Raw genomic sequence first — 24,126 nt, 5'->3', positions numbered from 1 at the left:
CTACTGATGGCCCGGAATTTGAGAAAAGACATGATGAATGGAAGTTTCCAAGGTGCCTGAGTTTACAAATAACCATCACTGTTTTCATCAAGTTCCAGACTTTTAACCTTGTCTTCTATGGTGGAGATAGCTGAATAATCCCTCAAGTTCAGGAACAATAAAAGAAGCACTAAGAAAAAGATAACACATCCAGAAAAAAAAAAAATAAAGCTTACTTAAGTATAATAACAATTCAATTTTTTTAAAAAGAGGAAAGGGCTGAATTTGTGTAATCTTTGCATATGTGAGAAAGAAGGATGCACACAAAGCAAAATGCACAAAAGTGACACATATATATGGCTTTAAAGGCACGTATGACACAAAGTGTTTAAAAATAAGAAAGTTATTTGAACATCAAAATAGAAAGGATAGTAATAGATTATAACCCCGTGCAGAAAGTGGGAAACCAGGAATTAATACTGATAACAGATTCATAAGTCAGTAAGAAATAAACACAGAAAGAAAGAAGCACTCTCCCTTACAGTGGTAGACCATGAACTGATAAATGTGATGGGGTTTTTACATGACCATTTTGCAATCATCATAATAAAGATTGGTACTGTAAAAATCATTAGCATGGCTGGGCGTGGTGACTCACGCCTGTAATCCTAGCACTTTGGGAAGCCGAGGCGGATGGATCACCTGAGGTCAGGAGTTCGAGACCAGCCTGGTTTAGTAGAAACCCCGTCTCTACTAAAAATACAAAAATTAGCTGGGCATGGTGGTGGGTGCCTGTAACCCCAGCTACTCGGGAGACTGAGACAGGAGAATTGCTTGAACCCAGGAAGCGGAGATGGCAGTGAGCTGGGATGGCGCCACTGCATTCCAGTCTGGGCAAAAAAGCAAAACTCCATCTGAAAAAAAAAAAAAAAATCAGCACATGTTCAGTCTAGGGAGTTATGTTTGATGAAGAGCAAGATATTTGCATGGTCTTAAAGACAGCTCAAAGCAGTTTGCCCCTGTTCCCTTACTCTTACCTCAACTGAGAAAGAAAAAAAATTAAAACTTTTAGTGCTTTGTCTGATAGCTACGTCAATGAAAACTGATCTATAATCAGAGAGTAGTTGTTAGAAATATTAACCACCTGTACACTTTGCTGAATGGGCATTTAATTATGTGGGCAGAGTCCATATTTTTGTTTTCTCCCCAGATAACAAGATAATTCCTTGTAAATACCTAACAAAATAGATTTTACCAAGTTTAACATCCAAATCTCTGCCAAGAAGAACTTACATTGAAACTGTAGTTTATTAATATGTATTTTACTGCATTGTTTGGTGGACACAGGTACTGACAATATCTTAAGTCAATGTTCTGACGATTTCGTGAACCAAAGAAAGGCACAGAGATTGTGCCCCAACAAAAGCAGAGATCCTATAATTAAATTTTAGGGCCCTAGCATTTGATTATTTTTGAATAATAGAACAAAATCATTTCCAAAAGAATGTACCCTAAAATAAAAAGTTTTAGATTGAAAAAGTCATTTCACTTTAACAGAGATTCTTAGTAATACATCTAAAGTATCGCATTGCATTATTAATCAACTGATTTTCTTTCAAAGTTAATGCCAAGTTGTATTTCAACTGTATCAATTTCAAATCAACATTTCAAATTAACTCAGAGACTTTTGCGCCCAGTTATTAAAGGTACTCTTCTATCACTGACTAAACCCAATGATGAAGCTAAATAACTAGATTTAGCTCATAGAACTACAGATCTAAAAGATCAGAGGGCACATGGATAAGGTTCAAGAGAAACACGAAGTACCTAACAACTTAAAAAATAGCACACTCTGGCCAGGCACGGTGGTTCACACCTGTAATCCCAGCACTTTGAGAGGCCAAGGTGGGCGGATCAACTGAGGTCAGGAATTCAAGACCAGCCTGGCCAACATGGTGAAACCTCATCTCTATTTTTAAAAAATACAAAAATTAGCTGGGCATGGTGGCACACACCTATAGTCCCAGCTAACTCAGGAGGCAGAGGTGGGAGAATCGCTTGAACCCGGAGGCGGAGGTTGCAGTGAGCCAAGTTTGCGCCACTGCACTCCAACACACACATACACCCTTAAAAAAAATTCTGGATCAACTGGCCAGAAAAAAAGGCAAAACTGTGATTTTCAAATAAACCACAGAAGATGACCAAATATTTCTTATTTGCACAGAAGAAAAGAAAATATTCAAATGTAAAAGAAAGAATTAAATTTTTTTTTATTAAAAAAAGCTTTTTGTTAACAATTTAAAACAAATCCTTATCTAGGAAAATTTCAGGCTTCTTTTTTGTGGGCCAGAGGGAGAGAGACTCATTAATCTGCCTTCATGCCTAACTCCCAGTTCAATCCAAAATGAATCCAAGAGTATTTTACATATAACTCAAAGGATGGTTGGCAGTGGGCATGATCAAGACCGTTATGGAAGCTGGGACAGCATTTTATTTATTGAAGGTGGGGGAGGGATTTCAATACATGGTCTTACCACTAGTAAGAGCAAGAAGCAACTTAGAGGGAGTCCAGGATTTGCAGAGTAACTACATGATGTTGCCCAATCCTACAGTACTAACTGCCTCTCAAATTAATCATTTGTGCTCTTTTCAGGTGTTAAAAGTAATCTTGGACACCAAAAATGTTTCCTAATTTCCCAATCCAGATCACCAATAAGTATCTCCTGCTTCTCCCAGGCCCACCAGGCCCACTGCTTTCCCAAAACCTAACTGATGAGAATGTAAGACTAAGAATCGCTGTTCCACATGACATTTAAAGTCTGTGTTAGTTTCATATTGCTGCTGTAACAAACTACCACAAATGTAGTGCCTTGAAACAATCAAATTTGTTATCACTTAAGAGTTCTGAAGGTCAGAAGTCCAAAATCAGTTTCCCTGGACAAAAAAAAAAAAAAAAAAAAAAATCAAGATATCGAGAGGCCTTAATTCCTTCTGGATTGTTTTGTGATGAATTCCCCAGGTGTTCTTTGAGCTTTTCTGGGTGTTATTTGGATGTCTCGATCTCTACCAAGGCCAGGGAGGTTTTCCTCAATTTTTCCCTCAAATATGTTTTCCAAATTTCTAGATTTCTCTTCTTCCTCAGGAACACCAATTATTCTTAGTTTTAGATATTAAACATAGTCCCAAACTTCTTGGAGGCTTTGTTCATTTTTTTTAATTCTTTTTTCTTTGTCTTTGACAGATTGGGTTAATTCAAAAGCCTTACCTTTGATCTCTGAAGTTGTTTCTTCTGTTTGTTCTATTCTATTGCTGAGACACTCAATGCATTTCACATTTCTCTGTGATTGCTTTTTATTTATGCTTTCTATTTCACAAAAGATGTTTCCTTTCATATCCTGTATCATGTTTTTTATTTCTTTAACTTGGACTTCACCTTTCTGTGGTGCCTCCCTGATTAGCTTAATAATTGGCCTTCTGAATTCTTTTTCTGGCAATTCAGAAATTTTGTCTGGAAAAGTCACCCTGTTCAACAAATGGTGTTGGGACAATTGTAAGCCACATGTGAAGTAATGAAACTGAATCCTCATCTCTCACCTTATACAAAAATCAACTCAAGATGGATTAAAGACTTAAATCTAAGACCCGAAACCATAAAGATTCTATAAGATAACATCAGAAAAACCCTTCTAGATATTGGCTTAGGTGAAGATTTCATGACCAAAAACTCAAAGGTAAATGCAATAAAAACAAAGATAAATAGATGGGACTTAATTAAGCTAAAAAGCTTCTGCACAGCAAAAATAATAATAATCAACAGAGTTCACAGACAACCCACAGAATGGGAGAAAATCTTCAAAATCTATACATCTGACAAAATACTAATGTCCAGAATCTACAAGGAAGTCAAACAAATCAGCAAGAATAAAACAAACGATCCCATCTAAAAGTGGCCTAAGAACATGAATAGACAACTCTCAAAAGAAGATATACAAATGTCCAACAAGCATATGGAAAAATGCTCAACATCACTAATTATCAAGGAAATGAAAACCAAACCACAATGCAATACCACCTCAATCCTGCAAGAATGGCCATAATCAAAAAATAATAAAGGTTAGTATGGATGTAGTGAAAAGGAAACATTTTTACACTGCTGGTGGGAAAGTAAACTAGTACAATACAGTATGGTAAACAGTGTGGAGATTCTTTAAAGAACTGAAAGTAGATCTACCATCTGAGTCAGCAACCCCACTACTAGGTATCCACCCAGAAGAAAAGAAGTCATTATACAAAAAAGATACTTGCACACATGTTTATAGCAGCACAATTTCTGATTGCAAAAATATGGAACCAGCCCAAATGCCCATCAATTAGTAAGCAGATAAATAAAATGTGGTATCTCAGCCATAAAAAGGAATGAAACAATGGCATTCACAGCAACCTGAATGGAACTGGAGACTAGTATTCTAAGTGAAGTAACTCAGGAATGGAAAACCAAATGGAAAATTATATTTTTTCACTCATAAGTGGGAGTTAAGCTATCAGGGCACAAATGCATAAGAATGGTAATTGAGCTTTAGGGACTCAGGGGAAAGGATGGGGGTGGCAAGGGATAAAAGAGTACACATTGGGTATAGTGTACACTCCTTGGGTGATGGGTGCACCAAAATCTCAGAAATCACCACTAAAGAACTTTTCCATGCAACCAAACACCTATTCCCCAAAAATCTACTGAAATTAAAAAAAAAAAAAAGTTAAATTCCTTCTGGAGATTCTAGGGCAAACTCCATTCCATGCCTTTTCCAACTTCTGCAGTCTTCCCTCTTTCCTTGGTGGGGGGCTACATCACCCCAACTTCTGCTTCCACTGTCACAACTCCTTCTCTAACTCTGATCCTCCTGCCTCCCTCTTATAATGACCCTAGTGATTACACTGAGCCCACCCAATAATCCAAGAAATTCTCCCCATCTCAAAATCCTCACCTTCATCAAATCTACAAAGTCCCTTTTGCCATGTAAGGTAACATAGTCGTAGGTTTTGGGGATTCAGATGTGGACACTTTGGGAGACCACTGTTCTGCCTACCACAAAGCTCTCCAGTCCTGAAATTCAGTGAACTAGGACGTCTATTTTAGCTACATAACCCAATATATACTTTGTGATTACTGTTGGATTTCAATTTTATATCCCTCCTTGATTCCAGCTTATTTTGTTTAATTTTATTTGTTTTTGATATTGCTTTTGTCACCTTTAAATTAATCCATCTGGCTACCATCTTGAGGATTTAACTGAGGTATCTTGGACCAAATTAGAAATTAAGGACCTCTAAAAATATTAGTTCTTTTTGTGATGCCTTGATTAGCTGCAGACTGCATAAAGACAACGTTTTTGTTGAGCTAGTTGTAAAGGGTAAATAATTTTGAGCTAGTTGTAAAGGGTAAGTAATTACCAACATAACCATCATGTTATGCCTAATATCCCAAAGGACTGATCATTTTATATCTACTTGCACAGTAATTTATTACACTAAACTTTATGACTCTAAAGTCAGAAAAAAAAACATATCCAAGATTATTACAAGAGAATGCCAATGTTTTGAGAAAAATAACAGAATACAGTCAAATGCATAGAGATATATATGCATGCTGATGAGTCAATGCAAGTTTATAAAAAATTCTGGCACATGTAACTGGCTAATCCCCAAAGTATGTATTAAAATTAATTATATCAGACACTGGTTGGCCATGATGAGCAATTTCCCGGAACTGATGGCGAAAGCTCATCAATGTTCCGTCATCACATGAAGAATATCCAGAATTTCAACATGCAAAGCCTACCAACCTTTTAGTTCTTCTCTTTCAACTCTGAAAATTATCTTTTATTATGCAAATGCTTAAAAAAGAATCAGCTATCCATCACCATGATAAGATCCTACAGAGGAAAATAACTAAAATGAGGACATAGAAAGATCTTGCGGGCTTTCAGAATTCTTCCTTTATGCATCTACTTCTTACTATACAAATAACATAACTGGTTGACATGACTGTGCTCTCCTAACTAAGAGTTCCTTGAGAATAGGAACAAACCATGTCTTATTTATCAGTTCCTGCCACTCTATTGCAGGGACTCAATTAAAGAGAGAGAAGGAGAGAAGGGGTTTTAAACAACACAATGTGCCCAATAAAGTATACTGATTTATATACTTTCTATGTCTCTTTTTAGAGAAAGGATTTAGAAAAGCAGTATAGGGTAGCAGTTCAGAGTTCTAGCTTGCCACTGCCAGGTTCAAAGCATTTGAACAATTTACTTCTGTGCACCTCCATTCCCTCACATGCACCATGGGATTGATAATAAAACGTCCTCAGAGGACTACTGAGGGATTTAAGTGATATAGTTTGTGTAAAAAGCTTTTCATACAAGGTGCTTTAGACCAACACCTGGCAGAAATAAGTGTTCAATAAATGTACACAGCAATTATCCTGTTCACATACATTTTTGTATAATATAAATGTTCATATGTGTTTTTCAAATAAATGCATATTTTTAATAATCACTTAATATAAAGAAGCACACATTTTCACATTAAAACAAATGTTGATTTAAAGTCAACACTTACTGGGTTGCTTTTCTAATTTTTATCTTGTAATGCAAGTAAAAATCAATAGAGTCCAATAAAAGTCAAATTATTTGTATTTGCAGCTACATCAAAAGTATTAAAAAACTATACAGTCAATCTAGATTGAGGCCAATAATTATCAATGTTGAGCTCCCTGGGAACTTGGTCAAAACTAACATTCAAATACTTTGATAGAGTCAAATTTCAAAAGATCATTTTTAACCATTTAACTGATATGATTAGGCAAAAATGTATTGTTTCTTTGGTTGATAGATACAACAAATGTGATCAAGTTAGGATAATCTCTTCACTACCTCAAAGCAAAAAAAAAAAAAAAAAAAAAATTCAACACTATTTGCTGTTTTCCTCTCTCAAATATGAAAACGATAAAGCTTTTCACGGAACATTAGATAATAAAAAAGCTCAGGCTTCAGTCATCAATTAAGAATAGACCCAGGCACAGTTAAAAAAAAGTAGAATAATCTACTCAAATGAAACAACCTGATCTTCAGAACCGTTTAAATTAACCAAGGAAGAATAAAAACAAATACAAGTATATACAAGAACTATTCATGAATACTGAGTATACTTGGTAAAATATGAAAAAGAAGCAATTCAAAAAGTACTATTTTTTAAAAGCCTCTTTTATAATACATGATGACATAAACTTCATTCTTTAGAGTTTTTCGCAACTTCACATTAGATTTCAGATACCACATGTTTTAAAGGGGACACAACAACAGAAATTTCCATGATCACAGACCATGGAGACAATATGTCCTGACCAGGGTACTTAACAGAAGTTTTCTTGGGTATGTGAGGCCATTAAAGAATATAAAACATTCACCACATGCATCCTACCAAAACTGTTCAAACAATGTTTTGCTTCTTGTATTATGGAAATATCCAGACCCAGTTCAGCAATAAACTATTAAGAATGTTTAATTAAATCGAGCATCCCAATTCAACAGTTACACAAAGAAACTATAAGTACAACTGGGCCCCTTTCTAAACTATTTAGAGTACTTTTTCCATTTTGCAGCTTCTTGCTATTATAAATAGTGACAAGGATTAACAGATTTTTTTGAAAAAAGCTCTTTACAACCTTCAACAATTTGCTTACATGTTTTGTGAGTCACTATGCAAAATTTATGTCCATACTCCAGATGTTCAGAGTTACTTTCCCTTATTTTACTCTGTTTTATATTTTAAAACCAAGCTGGATATAGGACAAGGTACATTGATAGCATTTTGAAATTCTGCCTTCCCAATACTATCATCCCACAATTTTTCTAAATATGTTATGATAACCTTCTAGGAGGCTGACAAAGTAAGCAAAATACATAAACAGAAAATAAAAAAGAAGGCTCGTTTGTTAAATGTCTACTAACTTCTCCTGTTTTAAAACTATAAATATTTAAACATCCATAAAACGTTAATGGTTTAAACAGAACTTAAAGATCTTCCAATCTTTCAACTGCTTCTTAAGGCAGGAATTCTTCATTTAGAAATTATACCAAAAATGTTTGCACAGCGTTCTGTCCCAAAAACAGGTTGGAAATTCCACTGTGGATACAATAAAGAGTCCCTAGTATGAGCTATATACCTCAAGGACCTGTGGAATTCTGTTTGTGTGTGGCAGTGTTACATTCTGAGGAGGGTCTCTGGAGGTAATCAAATGATTTGTTACTATATTCAGTATTTTTTTACATTTAATTATGCATTTCACTTGTGAAAAATACGATAGACTCACTGAAAAGGCAGGTTTCTTTGGTTTATCACATGCTGATCAGAACTTCTGGTGACAGTTTTAAATCATGCTTATTAAAAGTACAAGGAAAAGGGTTTTTCTTATTAAGGAATCATTTTAGTAAGTCAGTTCTGAATAAAAATTTCCAAATCATGGTGTCAGCAGGGTAATTGTTCCTGTTAGATAAATAATCTTTAGTGGCGAAAAGGCCTGGACCAATTGGGTGGGGCTAGTCTATCCATCTGAAGGAAAATATGGTAAGAAGTGAAAAAAAAAAAAAAAAATCCTGATGAGGCACTTGCTGTCCACAAAAACTAATGAATGAGATATGTTGTAGAGTCAACATCTCTGGTGAGGCCTTCCAGGCAAAGGAATAAACACCTAGATTTCTAAAACTATCAGAGTCCTTCTTAGAAGCAGCAGTTCTGATGAATTCACTCACACAATTCCTAGTGAAAAAAAAGTGTTCATTTAATTTCCTAGAACTTTCCAAAAGCCAGAATTAAAGAACACTTTGTACTTTTCTTTTTCTGAAGGCAAATAAGGGCTGAACTGCTACTCTGTTTCTGAATTCTGCTGTTCATCACGGCCTTCCCTTCTTCGGAAAAAAAAATATATATATGAAAGAGAGCTTACGAAAACATCTCAGGGGAACAATTTTTCTAATGCCGAATAATAGACTTTGTCTTATGAATGTGAATGAGGAAATATTTGACAGGCTACAGTCACATTTTCCATCGTACATGTGGCCTGTGACACTGAGGCCACCCAAAGAAGTGAGTAAGAAGATCAGCTCAGATGGTCTCGTGCAAACGTCAATGCAGTCCTCTATAAAACCATGTCCCAAAACTACCTTTTCCATTCTGAGGAGAGTAATTATAGATTGTGCCCAAATCTGGTTTTTCCATCGCTTAACCAAATCCAAATACCAGGCCCAGAATAGAAACTGTATGACTACTGACACTGTTTTGATTTTTAAATAGTCAACAAGATTATGAAGAATGATATCAGAAAGAATTCAATTTGCAACTAACTCTCGAATATTACATTCTGGCATATTATAATATGAGAGATTTAGTTAAAATTATACATAATTTCACCTTTCTGTCTGAATAATTTTTATGATGCTATTGAATGCCTCTTGGAATGTAATGGCTAATGAGCTCAATAAAATGAAAATTATTTATAAGCAAGATCCTTATTTAGTTGTTCACATGAACTTCATTGTAAAAACTAAGCTCAAAGAATTTCCTGTAACTAATACCAGAATCAGAAGCCAAAAATCACCCTGATGGTCAGTGACAATGAGTTCATCAATAGTTAAGAGTTTTTTCCTCAGACCACAGGAATGCCTGTGACAAAAGTTTATAAGGAATGCGTCCTAGAGTGGTATGACCGAAAGAGGCTTTACAAAGCACCTAAAGCACAGGCTTTAACACAGTATTCTGTTCTTTCCACCATACCATCTTGCTGTGGACGAGATAAAGCCAATCTGGGATGAAGGTGGCCACTTTCTAGGAGCATAACAGACACCTTTGATCTGGGAGATTACTAGCAACTCCACACAATAGGTTGAACATAGATGTGAGTGAATGCACATACTTTCTTTGGTTTTTCTCTCTTCCATCAAAGTTTCATTCATTTGACCAGTTATACAAATAACTCATACTCACTATCCTGCCACCATGTTTTTCGAGAAGGCAGCCGCAGTGCAAAGTGCAAAGAAACACACCACATTCTTTGAGAAAACCAAAAGTGCTGGCTAATTCAAGGCCAAATAGTGGCAGCTATAATCTTGAAACTCTGACACAATAACCTATGCTACAGCTGTTCTCTGGTTTTTCAAGTAGCATTGAAATTGGAGACAAATGGGGTTATAATCGCCAATTCAGATTATCTTGAAGTCTATTAATTAATCAATTAATTAGTTAATTAATGTAAATTCCATAAGACCAGGAATTTTCAGCTGTTGTCTTCACTGCGGTATCCCCTGGACCTACAACAGTAGCCTGGGAAAGAGTGCTATATATTATAATTATTTGTTCAATGAATGGTTATGGATATGAATAGTGGGATCTGTATTTTATAAAAGTATTACAAAGCTGACATGAAACTGCTAAATAATGTCTATCTCATTACTCAAATACTATACGAGATAATTTCAACTGGCCTAGTTTCTATTCTCGTCAGAAGTATGTAACTTTATTGCTTTACCAATTTGCAAGCCTTGACTCCTCCTCTACCCAAAAACATAACAAATCCAAGAAGGCTGAACTTTGTTTATCTGAATCACATTTATCCATGAAAATCAGGAAAATCCTGGCCTAATGTGGTGGCTCATGCCTGTAATCCCAGCACTCTGGGAAGCCAAGGTGGGTGGATCACCTGAGGTCAGGAGTTTGAGACCAGCCTGGTCAACATGATGAAACCCCGTTTCCACTAAAAATACAAAAATTAGTCGGGCGTGATGCCTGTAATCCCAGCTACTTGGGAGGCTGAGGTGGGAGAATCACTTCAACCTAGGAGGCAGAGGTTGCAGTGAGCCAAGATCACGCCACTGCACTCCAAGCTGGGTGACAGAGTGAAATTCCAACAACAACAACAACAAAATCCAGTTAGTTAAATGGACAAAATATTTTATATTTTCAAGTATCTTCAAAGAATCAATTTCTAAGTAAAAATAACATGTATTTAAACCTATAGCCATATTACACAAGACTGTAAAACATTATTAGACTGCAAATACCACAGGCAGTTAGATGTGTTTAGACAGCACGTAAAAAATAAATTAAAATATTTATTTTTAAAAACATGCAAGATATTTCAGCTTGTAAAAAGTTTAAAATATCTCCTGGACAGCTAACTACTCCTTGTATTCTTACTAATACTCTATTTGTCTTAGCATGCTATCACATTAAATGGAATTCATTCATTGATTGATCTGTTAATAGTGATTTCTTCATAACTATAAACTTTTGAGAATTGGACTTATTCATCCTTGTATGCTCAGTACCTAGCAATAAATTTCTCAGTAAGTTATTAATAGAAGGATGTGGTAGAACATTAACATGAAAGCAATACATAACATCAGTTAGTCACTCAAAGAAGTTGAAGCCAGATGCGGTGGCTCACGCCTGTAATCCCAGCACTTTGGGAGGCTGAGGCAGGCAGATCACTTGAGGTCAGGAGTTCAAGACCAGCCTGGCCAACATGGCAAAACCCCGTCTCTACCAAAAATACAAAAATCAGCCAGGTGTGGTGGTGTGCACCTACAGCCCCAGCTACTTGGCAGGCTGAGGCAAGAGAATTGCTTTGAACCCAGGAGGCAGAGTCTGCAGTGAGCTGAAATCATGCCACTGCCCTCCAGCCTGGGTGACAACAGTGAAACTCCATCTCAAAAACAAAAATAATTTTTAAAAAAAGTTGAAAGGTATTTAATAAATTCAGATGACTTCTGTGATAATTCAAGCAATAACAATTTATAGAAAGAAAATCAAGAAGTAATTAATTATAAAAAAGAAAAAAATTCTACCCCTTATTGTTTTGTTTTGTTTTTTTTTTTGGAGATGGAGTCTCACTCTGTCACCCAGGCTGGAGTGCAGTGGCACGATCTCGGCTCACTACAAGCTCTGTCCCCAGGTTCACGCCATTCTCCTGCCTCAGTCTCCCGAGTAGCTGGGACTACAGGTGCCCACCACCACACCCGGCTAATTTTTTGTGTTTTCAGTAGAGACGGTGTTTCACCATGTTAGCCAGGATGATCTTGATCTCCTGACCTCCTGATCCCCCTGCCTCAGCCTCCCAAAGTGCTGGGATTACAGGCATATTCTACCACTTTCTAATTACTCAATGGGAACACTATCTCTGCCTTACAATGAAAAGCCTATCATATAATCAATCCAAAAATTGGGAAGGAAAAATAAAAAATATCTGTGGCTCTTACGTCATAAGATTGTTGTCATAAAATCCTTTTAGACATCAAGTAGAAGTTAGGTAAGCTATACAGGCATTCTGGGCTACTGGGAAGCAAATGATATCTTGACCACTAAAGAAAGTCTAAGCCAATGAACTTTCATGACATTCTAAAATGAGTTCTTGTCATGCAATGTGATGTGCTTCATTATATAATCTTAGTTCGTGAGCATGTTATGACTATGGCCAAAGTAAAGGAAAACAGGAGTGTCTCTAAATCAATCATGGGCCTTGAAGCCAGACAGACTGTATGACAGATGCAATTTTTCTTGGCACCACTTGGGCGTAACTAATTGATGACAATCATATGTCCACACTGGCACATTTCCACAGGGGATGTGTGTGAATATGTCACCACATCTGGATGCTAGGCATGCTGGGGTCCTGAGGCACAAAGACCTACTAACTCCAGAGGCCCAGCAGCTGTACTCAATGAACACCGTGGGAGCTCCACAGAGTGATGAAAGGACTAAATTACTGCAAACTGTAAATACAGATTTATTTCATTAAAATACGAGGTAACTGCTACAGCCATCTCTTGTTCAAACAGACATTTGCCCCTTAAAAAAAAAAAAGGAAAAAAGCTAGCATCTATGTATGTATATATTCCTAACTTCATAAATTTGCATTTCTCCTGTGAAAAGATAACACACGCAAGAAAATCACAACGTTTCTACAAATCTCTTTCAATAAAAAAAATTCACACAGAAAAATATGATGATCTACTGTCATCATTTTAGCAAGAATAGTCCTTTTCCATTTAATTCAAATGGAAGATTTACATAATTTGTTACAAAGTTTATGTTGAAAATTCAACATACTATAGTAAAAAAACTATAATACATTAATATATTTCACCTTTAATATGAAAGAAAGATGACTATAAATAACTTACAAATAGAAAAACTAGACTGAATTAATAATCTTATTCTGATCGTACATAATAAATTATGAATAAATTTATAGAAGTATTTGAACTATGTTAACAATTATGTGAAGCAATGAAAAGCTCTCTCATGAAAAGTCTTTGGTCCTATTTACACAATTACTTCAATAAAAAATGTAGAACTGAAAAAGTATTCATATATGTATAATTAAATATTTCTCATAAACCTTTCATCAAATAATTACTTTTCCCAAGCAGTGTCACAGAAATCATCCTACAACAGTAGTTTATATCATGTCCTCATAGATAAAATTCTAATTTTAATCAGATCAGAAACAAAAAATTCATTTGTCTTATCCTTTTTCCTTTCAGATCATTTTTCCCATCTCTCTTATTTCCTTTGACATTTCCCTTAAGGTCCTGTCTTCCTTCAAGATGCACTACAGTCATGATGCTCTTCACTCCACATCCACCTATTTAACACTGGGCTGATTTTCCAAGATGTCTGTTTAACCTAGGCTGATCAACGGGTTACAAGAGAGGTATGTCAAATTAATCCTTCCCTTCCCTAAGGATAACTAAGATATGAAAGGCATTTTTCTTTCTCTATTATGATTGCCACTCATCTCCTAAACATTTATGTGGTGAAAGAGGGCATTACGAATACATTAGATTTTTTCACATGTGGACTCAACAGAGAAAGCAGTTTCTTTTTAGGAAAATCATAAAACGTTGTTTAACACATCCTTTTCACTTGCAGGCCTACAAATGTTCTCAGTAGCAAAATGATGGCTTTAAAAAGCACAGCTTAATATCCTATGTAAAAATTGGAATAAGTAACTAAAAAGTAGACTTCTTATGTAAAAATTTAAAAATAAAGTCAATGACTTTTCTCATCGTCTATCTTCAATTCATCTAAGATTCTCAATAAACATGAAAATCATATCACAGAAATGCTGGTCCCACCACAAAATAGTATTTTGATTCTATATATTTGACAAACACAAACTATAGATTGGAGGAAGGAGTGGAGAAGAAGTGAGAGAAGTAAAGAAGCATAGGAAAGAAAGGAAGGAAGAAATAAAAGTGTGGCGGACATAACTGCTGACACTAATACAATTAAGGTAGCCCCCTGATTTCATCATCTAAGTTTCTTTCACCACTACTAGTAGCTGGGACATTCCAGCCAGAGATTAGGATTCTGCATCCAGTCCAGCACAAGTACTCTGGCTGGCTCTAGGAACATTGTTTGGCTTATTTTCTCATCAGATGATGCTTTTGTCTCTAGACAAAAGCATAAGGTTGATGTCTAAAACTTTTATGAACAGAAGTTAACAGTTTTGTCCACAAACATTACCATCCTGGTAAACAAACTAATTCTATTTAATGAGTTACCTTGTCTCTCTGACTTACAGTGTCACATCAATGCAACTGCTAGTGAACCAGCCTCCCCACAAAACAGGCAGCAGTTGTCCTACCAGGGATAACTCCATAGGATCTCTTCTCTGACTCCTAAGTAATATCAGAGTTCCAGAATGGGGACCCAAAGGTGAGCAGGACAGATGCAAAGTACCCTGAGGGTCACCACATTCATCACCCAATGGCCCTATTTGTACGTTCCTCAAACCCTTTATCCAACATCATGGAGAATAAGCTAGTAAAACAGAGTCCCTCAACTTTGCCATTCTGCTTAATATCCTCCCAAGAGCAGACCAATGCCCAAATGGCAAGTGGCAGGAACAGCTGCTGCTCTGATTCATATTTCAAAACATGAATAGCTTTATGAAAGGAACACTTTCAGCAGCCTTTTCCGCCCTGAGTATATGAGAGCTAACTCAGCAAAACAGTAACCAGCACACAGGTTTATTACTTGATCTTGCTCTTCAAGGCCTCTCTTTTAAGACCTTTTGTCTTTATTCAGTGTGACCAGAAACCAAAAAGATACAACTTGATGTACTTAAAATGCTTCGTTTGACCTCTTTCCTCAAATCAAACCACAGAGAAACAAGACTTCTGATTTCCCCATTAATAAATATTCAAGAATTTGGAATAACAAATTTTCCTTTTCTAAAATGAGTCAATAATATTTGAGTTGATGCTAATCCAGGGACAGCAAAATCTAAATAGTAAGACTAAGACCAGAATATGGCTTGTTCGTTAACAACTTAACTTCTTTACCTAGGATTACATATGTAAAACACCACTTTAAGAAATAGTCATCTTTTTCAGAAGCCATCTACAGCTGACCCTTGAACAACATGGGTTTGAGCTGCGAGGGTCCACTTATCCACAGATTTTCTTCTGCCGCTGCCACTCATGAGAACAAGACCAACTCCTCCTCTTCCTCCTTCTTCTCATCTCATTCAACATAAAGACAAGGATTAAAACCTTTATGATGATCCACTTCCACTTAAGGAATAGCAAATATATTTTCTCTTCCTTATGATTTTCTTAGTAACATTTTCCTTTCTCTACTATTTAATACATATAACATAAAATTTGTTAATGGATACACATTTTGTTTATGTTATCAGTAAGCATTCTGATCATCAGTAGGCCATTAGTAGGCACGTTTTTGGAGATTCAAAAGTTATATATGGATCTTTAATTGTATGGGCGGGTCAGTGCCCTAACCCCTACATTGTTCAAGGGTCCACTCTATTTCCTTTTCTCCACACACACATCTTTACACACACTGCAAGCCTCTCCACTGCAAACGCTTACCTGACTTTTTTGCCTTGCTCAGTGAGCATCTTTACCAAATCAGCAATGGGGTATTGAGCTTTGGCTGCACAGAGACCATAGCCTGCAAGGAACATTAAGAACACAGAAGAATGTGTTTTTTATTTTGAAATTACATGAAGTACAACTTCTCTCTTGATCAAAACACATGTTTATGCCAAGAGAAGCAATCATTTAACAGGACTAGAAATGAAAGCAAACTTATAAGCTTGGCTTTTAAAAATATTGCCCTATATTTGAAATTGAAAGTGTAACGATTGCTCCTCAATCTTCTATAGTGTCTAATACCACTGTGCACCCCCGACCCCGACACTGCACATACCCCTTGGGTGTTCCCTCTCATCTCTTTCTCTGTCTCTCTCCGTCTCTCTCTCTTGTGTTTTTAAACTCTCTTCATACTTGGCTTTGATGACACTGCAGTCCTCTGTCCCAGCCTAATTTTGTTATTATTCTTCCTCTAGTTCCTTCAATAGTTTATCTCCTTCTTTTCTCCGCTTATATGACAAAGCTTCCAAAGGGCTTTAACTTTGCCCCTCACAATCTCCTTGAAAATCTCAGCTTATCTCATGACTTCAACAACCATCTGGTGATTCCCAATCTGTCTGCAGGCTTGACCTGTCATTTGAGCCCCAGTATAACATGCCTCTTGTCCAATCTCCACCTCAAATTTAACATCTCAAAAAAAGAACTCAAAATTTCTTCCCCACACTCCAAAAACTGTTTCCATATTTCTGATGTTATTACAGGTATAATGAAGAACTTCAGTCATCTTCACCGCCTTTTCTGTCCATTCTACCTGCACAATGAATCTCACATCTGTTCCCACTTTTCTATCCCCATTTTTTCAAATGCCAAGTCTCTGCTCAAGCTATTCCCACTGGCTTCTCCCACCCCAACACCATCTATCCTCTAAGGCCTAAAAACAAATCCTCATCTCCCTACAAACCTTCATAGGTTTCTTGTGATCAAAAAATTGTGCACATAGTTCAGTTTAGCCCTTATCATAACCCACCTTGCATTACTGATCTACCTATCTGACTTCATCATTAGATGGAAAATGCCTAGAGGAAATAGATTGTGTCCTCTACATCTTTACACCTTTACACTCCAGAACAGCGTTGCTCAACAGGTAAGACCAATGACACTTGGGGTGTGATGATTAATTATGCAGCAGTGCCCCACACATTACAGTACATTTCGTTTATCTGCTTCCATCCACTAACTGACAGGAGCAGTCCCATCTTTGGACACCAAAAACCCAAATACACCTATTTCAAATGCCCCTAAAAAGTGATATTGTCCCAAGTTGAGAAAGTTTACACTGTAACATTCCACTCAGCTAATGTCTCCTATTTTTATTTCAGTACATAACTAACTAGTAAACTACTCACATGTCAAATCAGTAGATTTTCTTTACAGAAAACTCATTTGATAACATGATAGTGTTAAAATCTTAATCTGAAACCAATGTATTACCCGTAATACCACAGTATTCTGTGATAACAGTGAAGAGCTAAAACTCAGATAACTAGAAAATTGAGGCCTGGAGAGATTAAACGACTTGGGTAATGTCACGTAGATTAAGAATTCTTAATTAAGAACAAAAGTGAGGTATCGTGACTCCAAACCAAGCACTTTCTACCAGGCCACATTGCCTCATTTTGTTGAAAACCACATGATTCTTGATGATTTTTTAAATAATCATTTTTGAAAAAAGAATAACATTTATTGAGCAACTCTAATGAGTGGGCTAAAGATTTTCATATACTATATCTAATTCCGTCTTGACAATGGGCCCAAAAATTACCAATGAGAAAAAAAAAAAGACTCGAAAACGATGTAAACATGTACACATAATCACAGAAAGACACGGCTAGAACCCACTGTAAGAATTTATAGAATTACCATGCGATCTCCAGATTATTAACTTAAACTGGGAATTCTCAGTATTTTTCACTTAGTAATCATAGAAGTGCTATTAAGTTTCCATCATATTTTCAAAACTAAAGAAGTTTCAATTCTACTTTCCTATTATAAGAAATTTTAGCGTCATCAATTATAACAGCTTTATAGGTTATTTGCTTTTGCTTTTTTTCTTTACCTGGTGTAATAATAATGCTATTAGCTTCTCGAATCATATCAATTGCATTGTCAAGGTTGATTTCCGTATGTGTGCCGGAAATTTCCATGGGTTTTCCACCAGCTGTTGAAGTAGTACCATAGCCTCCAAGAATCACATTAGCCAGGGAGCGATTCATTGCCTGGAGAGCCAAATTATCAGCTGTGAGAGTTTAATCCACATAACTTTTTGAGAATGGTACAAACGTTGTCTATATGATATTTGGAATCATTTTAAAAGGTTTATTTGATCATTTACAACATTCTACTCAGATAAATTTCAGCTGGTTTCTGAAAATCACTTCAAAAATTTAAATGACAGAAGATATCTGAGAACCACATTATATTTTTCCCTATCAAATCAATTGCAAACTGATATATTTTCAGTAAAACAGTCAATAGAAACAAAGAACTTAATAAAAAATTATCAGTAAAATTCATAAAGTAATGAAAAAAATCATATCTACTTATTACTGTCTGAATGCTGATTGAGCAATTTTATCTCTCAACTGAATTCTGCTACAGATTCCATCTTCACAGATACCAGCTGTGAAGAAGCAACTGGTAAGAATCAAAAGAGTAAAGATCCATTTCGTCTAGAATATTGCTGCTCTCTGTCATCAAGAAAATAGAAATATGGGGGTGATACTGTCTAATTTTCCAAATCAATTATAGCTCCATAAAGCCCCATACCTAAGTTTTAATAGAAGTAACTGGGTTCATCATTAGGACTCTAAAATATTTCACTTCCAAATAGGTAGAAGAATAAGGCTATATACTCTTTAAAATTTATACTCACTCTTTTAACCAGAAAAATAATCATAAAAGAAAAATAAGAGAAATGAACTTCTCATGCTCATTTATAATCACTCAAGAATGTACCATAAGAATGCCACTGCTGAAATATGTGACAATAACTGATGTGGTTTTGAAAACTGTTCATTTATAGACCTCTAGATGTGGGGTAGTTCTGAGTAATCAAATGCATTTTAAGATTTCAAGTCACTATATGTGATCAAAACAGTCATTCTACATGATCATAACTGACTTTATCACTTCAGAAAAAATTTCCAAAAACTTATTAAACTCTATTTTAAGTGCTATAATAAATATATTATTGATTCATTATATCACTTAAAAGCTATGTGTCAATCTATTGCTTGTTTTTAAAATACAACACTTTAGTATTAAAAAAGTTAAAAAGCACCAAGATCTTCAATGATAAATACCACATCGAGAAAACTATAGCCGCCCCACACAATGATGGCTCAGCCTGCTACCAGCTTGGTGGAGACATTTCCATTATGCTGAGTAGGGCCCAGGCAAAGGCAGGGAGGAAAAGGTACACAGAAGATGAGCAAGAAGCCATACGTTAATAAAGCCTAAATAACATAAATTTCAAAGATGATGAATCAAAATGTTGCCAGAATTGTAATTGCTCTTTCAACCTAAACTCTATTTATCAGATACAACATTGACATTTTACAGAGCCCAAAGTCTGACAAATTTGTCTAAGATTATTACATACAAAATAAAACCTGAATATCTTTACATGTATTATTAATGGGTAAGAAGGTGAAAGAATTAAAGTAACGCCTTTTTTTTTTTTTTTTTTTTTTTTGAGATGGAGTCTCGCTCTGTCACACAGGTTGGAGTGTAGTAGCATGATCTTGGCTCACTGTAACATCCGCCCCCTGGGTTCAAGAGATTTTCCTGCCTCAGCCTCCAGAGTGGCTAGGATTACAGGTGCACACCACCACACCTGGCTAACTTTTTATATATTTGGTAGAAATGGGGTTTCACCATGTTGGCCAGGCTGGTCTCAAACTCCTGACCACAAGTGATCTGCCTGCCTTGGCCTCCCAAAGTGCTGGGATTACAGGAATGAGCCACCATGCCTGGCTAAAGTAATGCTTTTAATTAAGTTCACAATCCCAAGCTGACATGATGTTTTACATTCCTAACACATTCCTCCCATATTTAAATCCAACGTTTAATGAAAATCCATATAGCCACATCTGAGACTTCCCAAACATTCAACTCATTGATCTAGATTAATCCTTTCTAGTTTTGAATTATACAATTCTGAAACTGTTATCAAAATAAATGTTCTACCAAATTGTTGCCCTTAAAAATTGATTTAAAGGACTATTTCGGACATTAAGATATTTCTGTCATAGATAACTTTTTTAAAAAAAAAGTCCGGTGAAGAAAGAGCCTCCATCACCTGTATCATACAGTCCTGCAGAAGATCACAGTAGTAGATGTACCGCTGTACAGAGGTAGAGGGACAGAGGAGAGGGATAAATAAACCATTTTATTCTAACTCAGCTTAAAAGGAACCATTATTTCCTCCTATAAAACTGAATGAAGAAGAAGGAAAGAATCTTTGAGGACATTTAATTAATGTGTATCCACTTCTGATGGCATCTTAGGGACAAAAAAAAAGGAACCACACAGTAGTTTAACAATCATAGTCAACTTGTTAAACACGTATCCACAATTACATCACCATTAAGCTATAATAATTCCATGTGGTCTCTTAAAAATGAAATTATTTTCATCTCTAAATTTACCATTGCAACATCATGTCTCAACAAATGTTTAGCGTTTATGGTTCTGTTTTGTTTCTCTCTCTCTCTCTTTTTTTTTTTTTTTTTTTTTTTGCCTGCTTAAATGATTAATGAGACTATCCTATGATTGCTGTTCCAGAGATTGAACAGTTCCCAGCTTCCAAGACAAAGAATTTGCAACACTGTTTAAGGCTGTTCCTTTTAAGCTATTAAGCCAATAATTAAAATTGCATTCTACATTAAAGAGAACCCTAATTCACATAATTCTGAACACACTGTAAGAAATCAATCTGAAAGCAAAGGACAGATCATAAAACTGACAAAGTCAAAGCAATAATTTTATTGCTATAATGGTATATGTATGTATACCATTATATACATATAATGTATACATATAATGTATATAATGGTATACATAATGGTATATGTATAAATAACATATACCATTTACTAGCATCTCTCATTTCAATGCTTTGTAGGTATTAATTAATCACAAAGGAAAAAAAAAATTTTTGATTTGGCTTTTGATCCACTTCATTCTGTTCTATTTTCATTTGGAACCAAGCAGCAAAGTGCAAAAATCAGAAAATTTGATCTCAAAATGCTGCTCAATTTTTGTGTGACCTCTATTTCTGAGGCAATCTGGATACTATCACAAACAAAGAAACTGTAAAATCATAAAGAGATTAATGTCTATATGATATTTGGGTATCATTGATTTGAGTTGGTTGTTTGGACACTGTCAACATTTTTCAGTTTTTATAATCTTGGATATTGTGCAACCATAGCACTGAGCTCAGAGGACACCCAAAAGAATTCTTTGTCAGAACAAAAATTCAATTTTGGGGATTGCTGGTTAGCCACTTGGGGTGCATTCCATTCCCTCACACATAATAAAATCACCCTGTTCTAGTTTGGACTTGCATGTTTCCTTCAATAAATAATAGTGAAGGTCAACATACTGGTACCATGTTAACTCTACTATATCTGCTATCATAATATATCTGGAGAAGACTCTAAAACATGAAATAAGCTAACAAAATATTTATCTAATGTTCACTTAACAAACCAATTTGTGTGAATGTGCCAGGTACTTGGCCAGACTCCACAAACACAAAGGTGAATAATGAATGGTGCCTTACAATACTTTCTCAGTAAAATGAGAATAATATTTCCTACCTTCAGAATTTGTGTGGGGATTAAATGGGCTATATTTTGTAAAGCATCCAGCATAATGACTGTTATCCTGCACTAATGCGTAATTTTGAGTAGCTATTTTATTTTTATGATTATACTGATCTACCTAGAGCTGCTAAGCACAGCCATAAGAGACTGAATAAATCTATAATTTCCTATAATAAAGAAGCATAAAGAAGGTTTATCAATGAAGGTTAATGTAAAAAGTGAGAAATCACAAAATTTTAGAAGAAAAGATAATTTCTATCTTCAAAATTGAAAAATATGACAGGCTTGTATTTGCTGGTTTCTGACTTGTTTAGTAACAATGCCTAGGAGTAGAGATCATACAGTAAGACAAACACATTGAACATCACAAGTAAGAGCTTTGACTGGTGAATGCTTTGTGGATATCAATTTAGCAATATCAAAAGCCAACAAAAAGTTCTTACTCCCTTTGACCATGTTAATTGCCCTTATAAAAACTAGACCTAAGGAAATAATCAAAGATGTATAAGAAAGAAAACTGCAACCAAAAAAAAAAAGAAAGTTAAAAACAACTATTATGAATTTGAATAAACAGATTCTGGTATATCTGTGTGCTATAATAGTAGGAGCTAAAAATTATTAGAAAATTAAACATTAATTAAACCTTCATTAAAATTAAGGTTAGACAATTACATAATATATTCAGTAGAATGTATTTAAACATATTCATATAAAAAAGACTAGAATGTTAACTGTTAAGTGGTAATAGAAGTTTAGGTAATTTTATTTTTTTATTTATCCTTTTCTATTTCTTCCAAATTTCCTACATTAAACATCTTTGATTAATTGGGGTTTTTTTGGTTTTTTTTTGAGACAGGGTATCACTCTGTCACCTAGGCTGCAGTCCAGTGGTACAATCACAGCTCCCTGCAGCCGCAACCTCCCCAGGTGATCCTCCTGCCTCAGCCCCACAAGTAACTGGGACTACAGGCATGTGCCACCATGCTCAGCTAACTTTTATATTTTTTGTAGAGACAGGGTTTTGTCATGTTGCCCAGGCTGGTCTTGAACTCCTGGGCTCAACTGATCCACCTGCCTTGGCCTCCCAAAGTGCTAGAATTACAGGTATGAGCCACGGTACCCGGCCAGAATTTTTTTTTAAATTAAAACTTCAACTGTTCTTGAATCCAAATTATCAATCTGACCCAGTGTGATATTTATGGCCTCTGGCAGCTATTGGAATAATTTGGTAGCTCTATATACAGAATAGGAATACAAAATATCTATGGAATGCTGATGGTAAATGGCACGCCTGTGGCAGTGAAATGGAAAGAAAAGAAATAGAAGACCTAGAGAAAACAAATCAAAAAATATAAAAGAATAGGAAAAATAAGAGAAAGGTGATATAATTGCAGAACACATAAAAGAGAGTACTTTCAACAAGTACCTCTTGCTACCTTATTCTAGTGTTGCAGAAGAGTTACTGTAAGACTTACTATGGTTGCTATAACTAATAATAATAAAAGACACTAAGTGAAGAAGGAAAAGGAGAGTAATAAGAGAGACACAGACAGAAATATGGGGAATACTCTTCATAAATTTAAAAACCTAAAGAAAACCGTTTTTTAAAAAGGATAAAATAAGAAATTAACCATGCTGACATTTCAAGAACTAGATACAAGTCTTCTTCCCTCCTCTCCCCATATCAATATGCCACAGGCTTTGTTAACATTCAAATCCTTCAAATCCTCCCATTTAACTTTAAAAGCCACTGACAAACCTCAAGTTTAAGTAATAATGAAAATCTGCTGCCCCCTGCTGGTCATTCAAATTCATCAACTGAAGCAAAATCAAACTAAGGGTTAAAAGCACTTTTACAGAAAACTGTTTCTAGTACAACTTCATAAACATTTTTTCTTCACAAATGTTTCTCCTTTCTGTCACAAAGCTGACACTTTTCAAATAGGATACATAAACCTTCACCATTCCAAATTCCCCAAGCAATTTAGGTAATTTAATTTTAAAACCCCTTAGCTTGTTTTGAATTTGGGCTATCAAACCCTTTGTTTGGCAATACAGCCTAAGAAACAAAAATATTTTTTACTATGAAAAGATACTTCAGCCTTCCAAATTACAATGATATTTTCAATTAAATCGTAAGAAAAATCCTGAGTTGTAAAATAAGGCAGTTTTTTTAAATACTGTAATAAACGAATGAAGGTAGAGTAAGTATCTGATATGGTTTGGCTGAGTCCCTACCCAAATCTCATGTCAAATTGTAATCTCCACATTTCATGGGTGGGGGCGCCTGGTGGAATGTGATGGAT

General features: G+C 35.5%; 1 protein-coding gene across 2 annotated transcripts in view; it reads right to left on the bottom strand.

Moving 5' to 3' along the window:
* The window catches only part of NNT (nicotinamide nucleotide transhydrogenase), a 96,556-nt gene that overhangs the window by 14,743 nt on the left and 57,687 nt on the right, over positions 1–24,126 (bottom strand). For both annotated transcript variants that reach the window (XM_011976457.1, XM_011976456.1), the window contains exons 18-19: positions 18,046–18,205; positions 15,927–16,008 (exon numbers count right to left, since the gene is read on the bottom strand). In XM_011976457.1, coding sequence (XP_011831847.1) covers positions 15,927–16,008; positions 18,046–18,205 — 242 coding nt within the window. The remainder of the gene's footprint in view (positions 1–15,926; positions 16,009–18,045; positions 18,206–24,126) is intronic.

The sequence above is a fragment of the Mandrillus leucophaeus genome, unplaced genomic scaffold (assembly GCF_000951045.1).
Source record: "Mandrillus leucophaeus isolate KB7577 unplaced genomic scaffold, Mleu.le_1.0 Scaffold1660, whole genome shotgun sequence".
In the NCBI taxonomy this organism is placed as follows: Eukaryota; Metazoa; Chordata; class Mammalia; order Primates; family Cercopithecidae; genus Mandrillus; species Mandrillus leucophaeus.
This window is presented reverse-complemented; position numbering and strand designations above follow the sequence as displayed.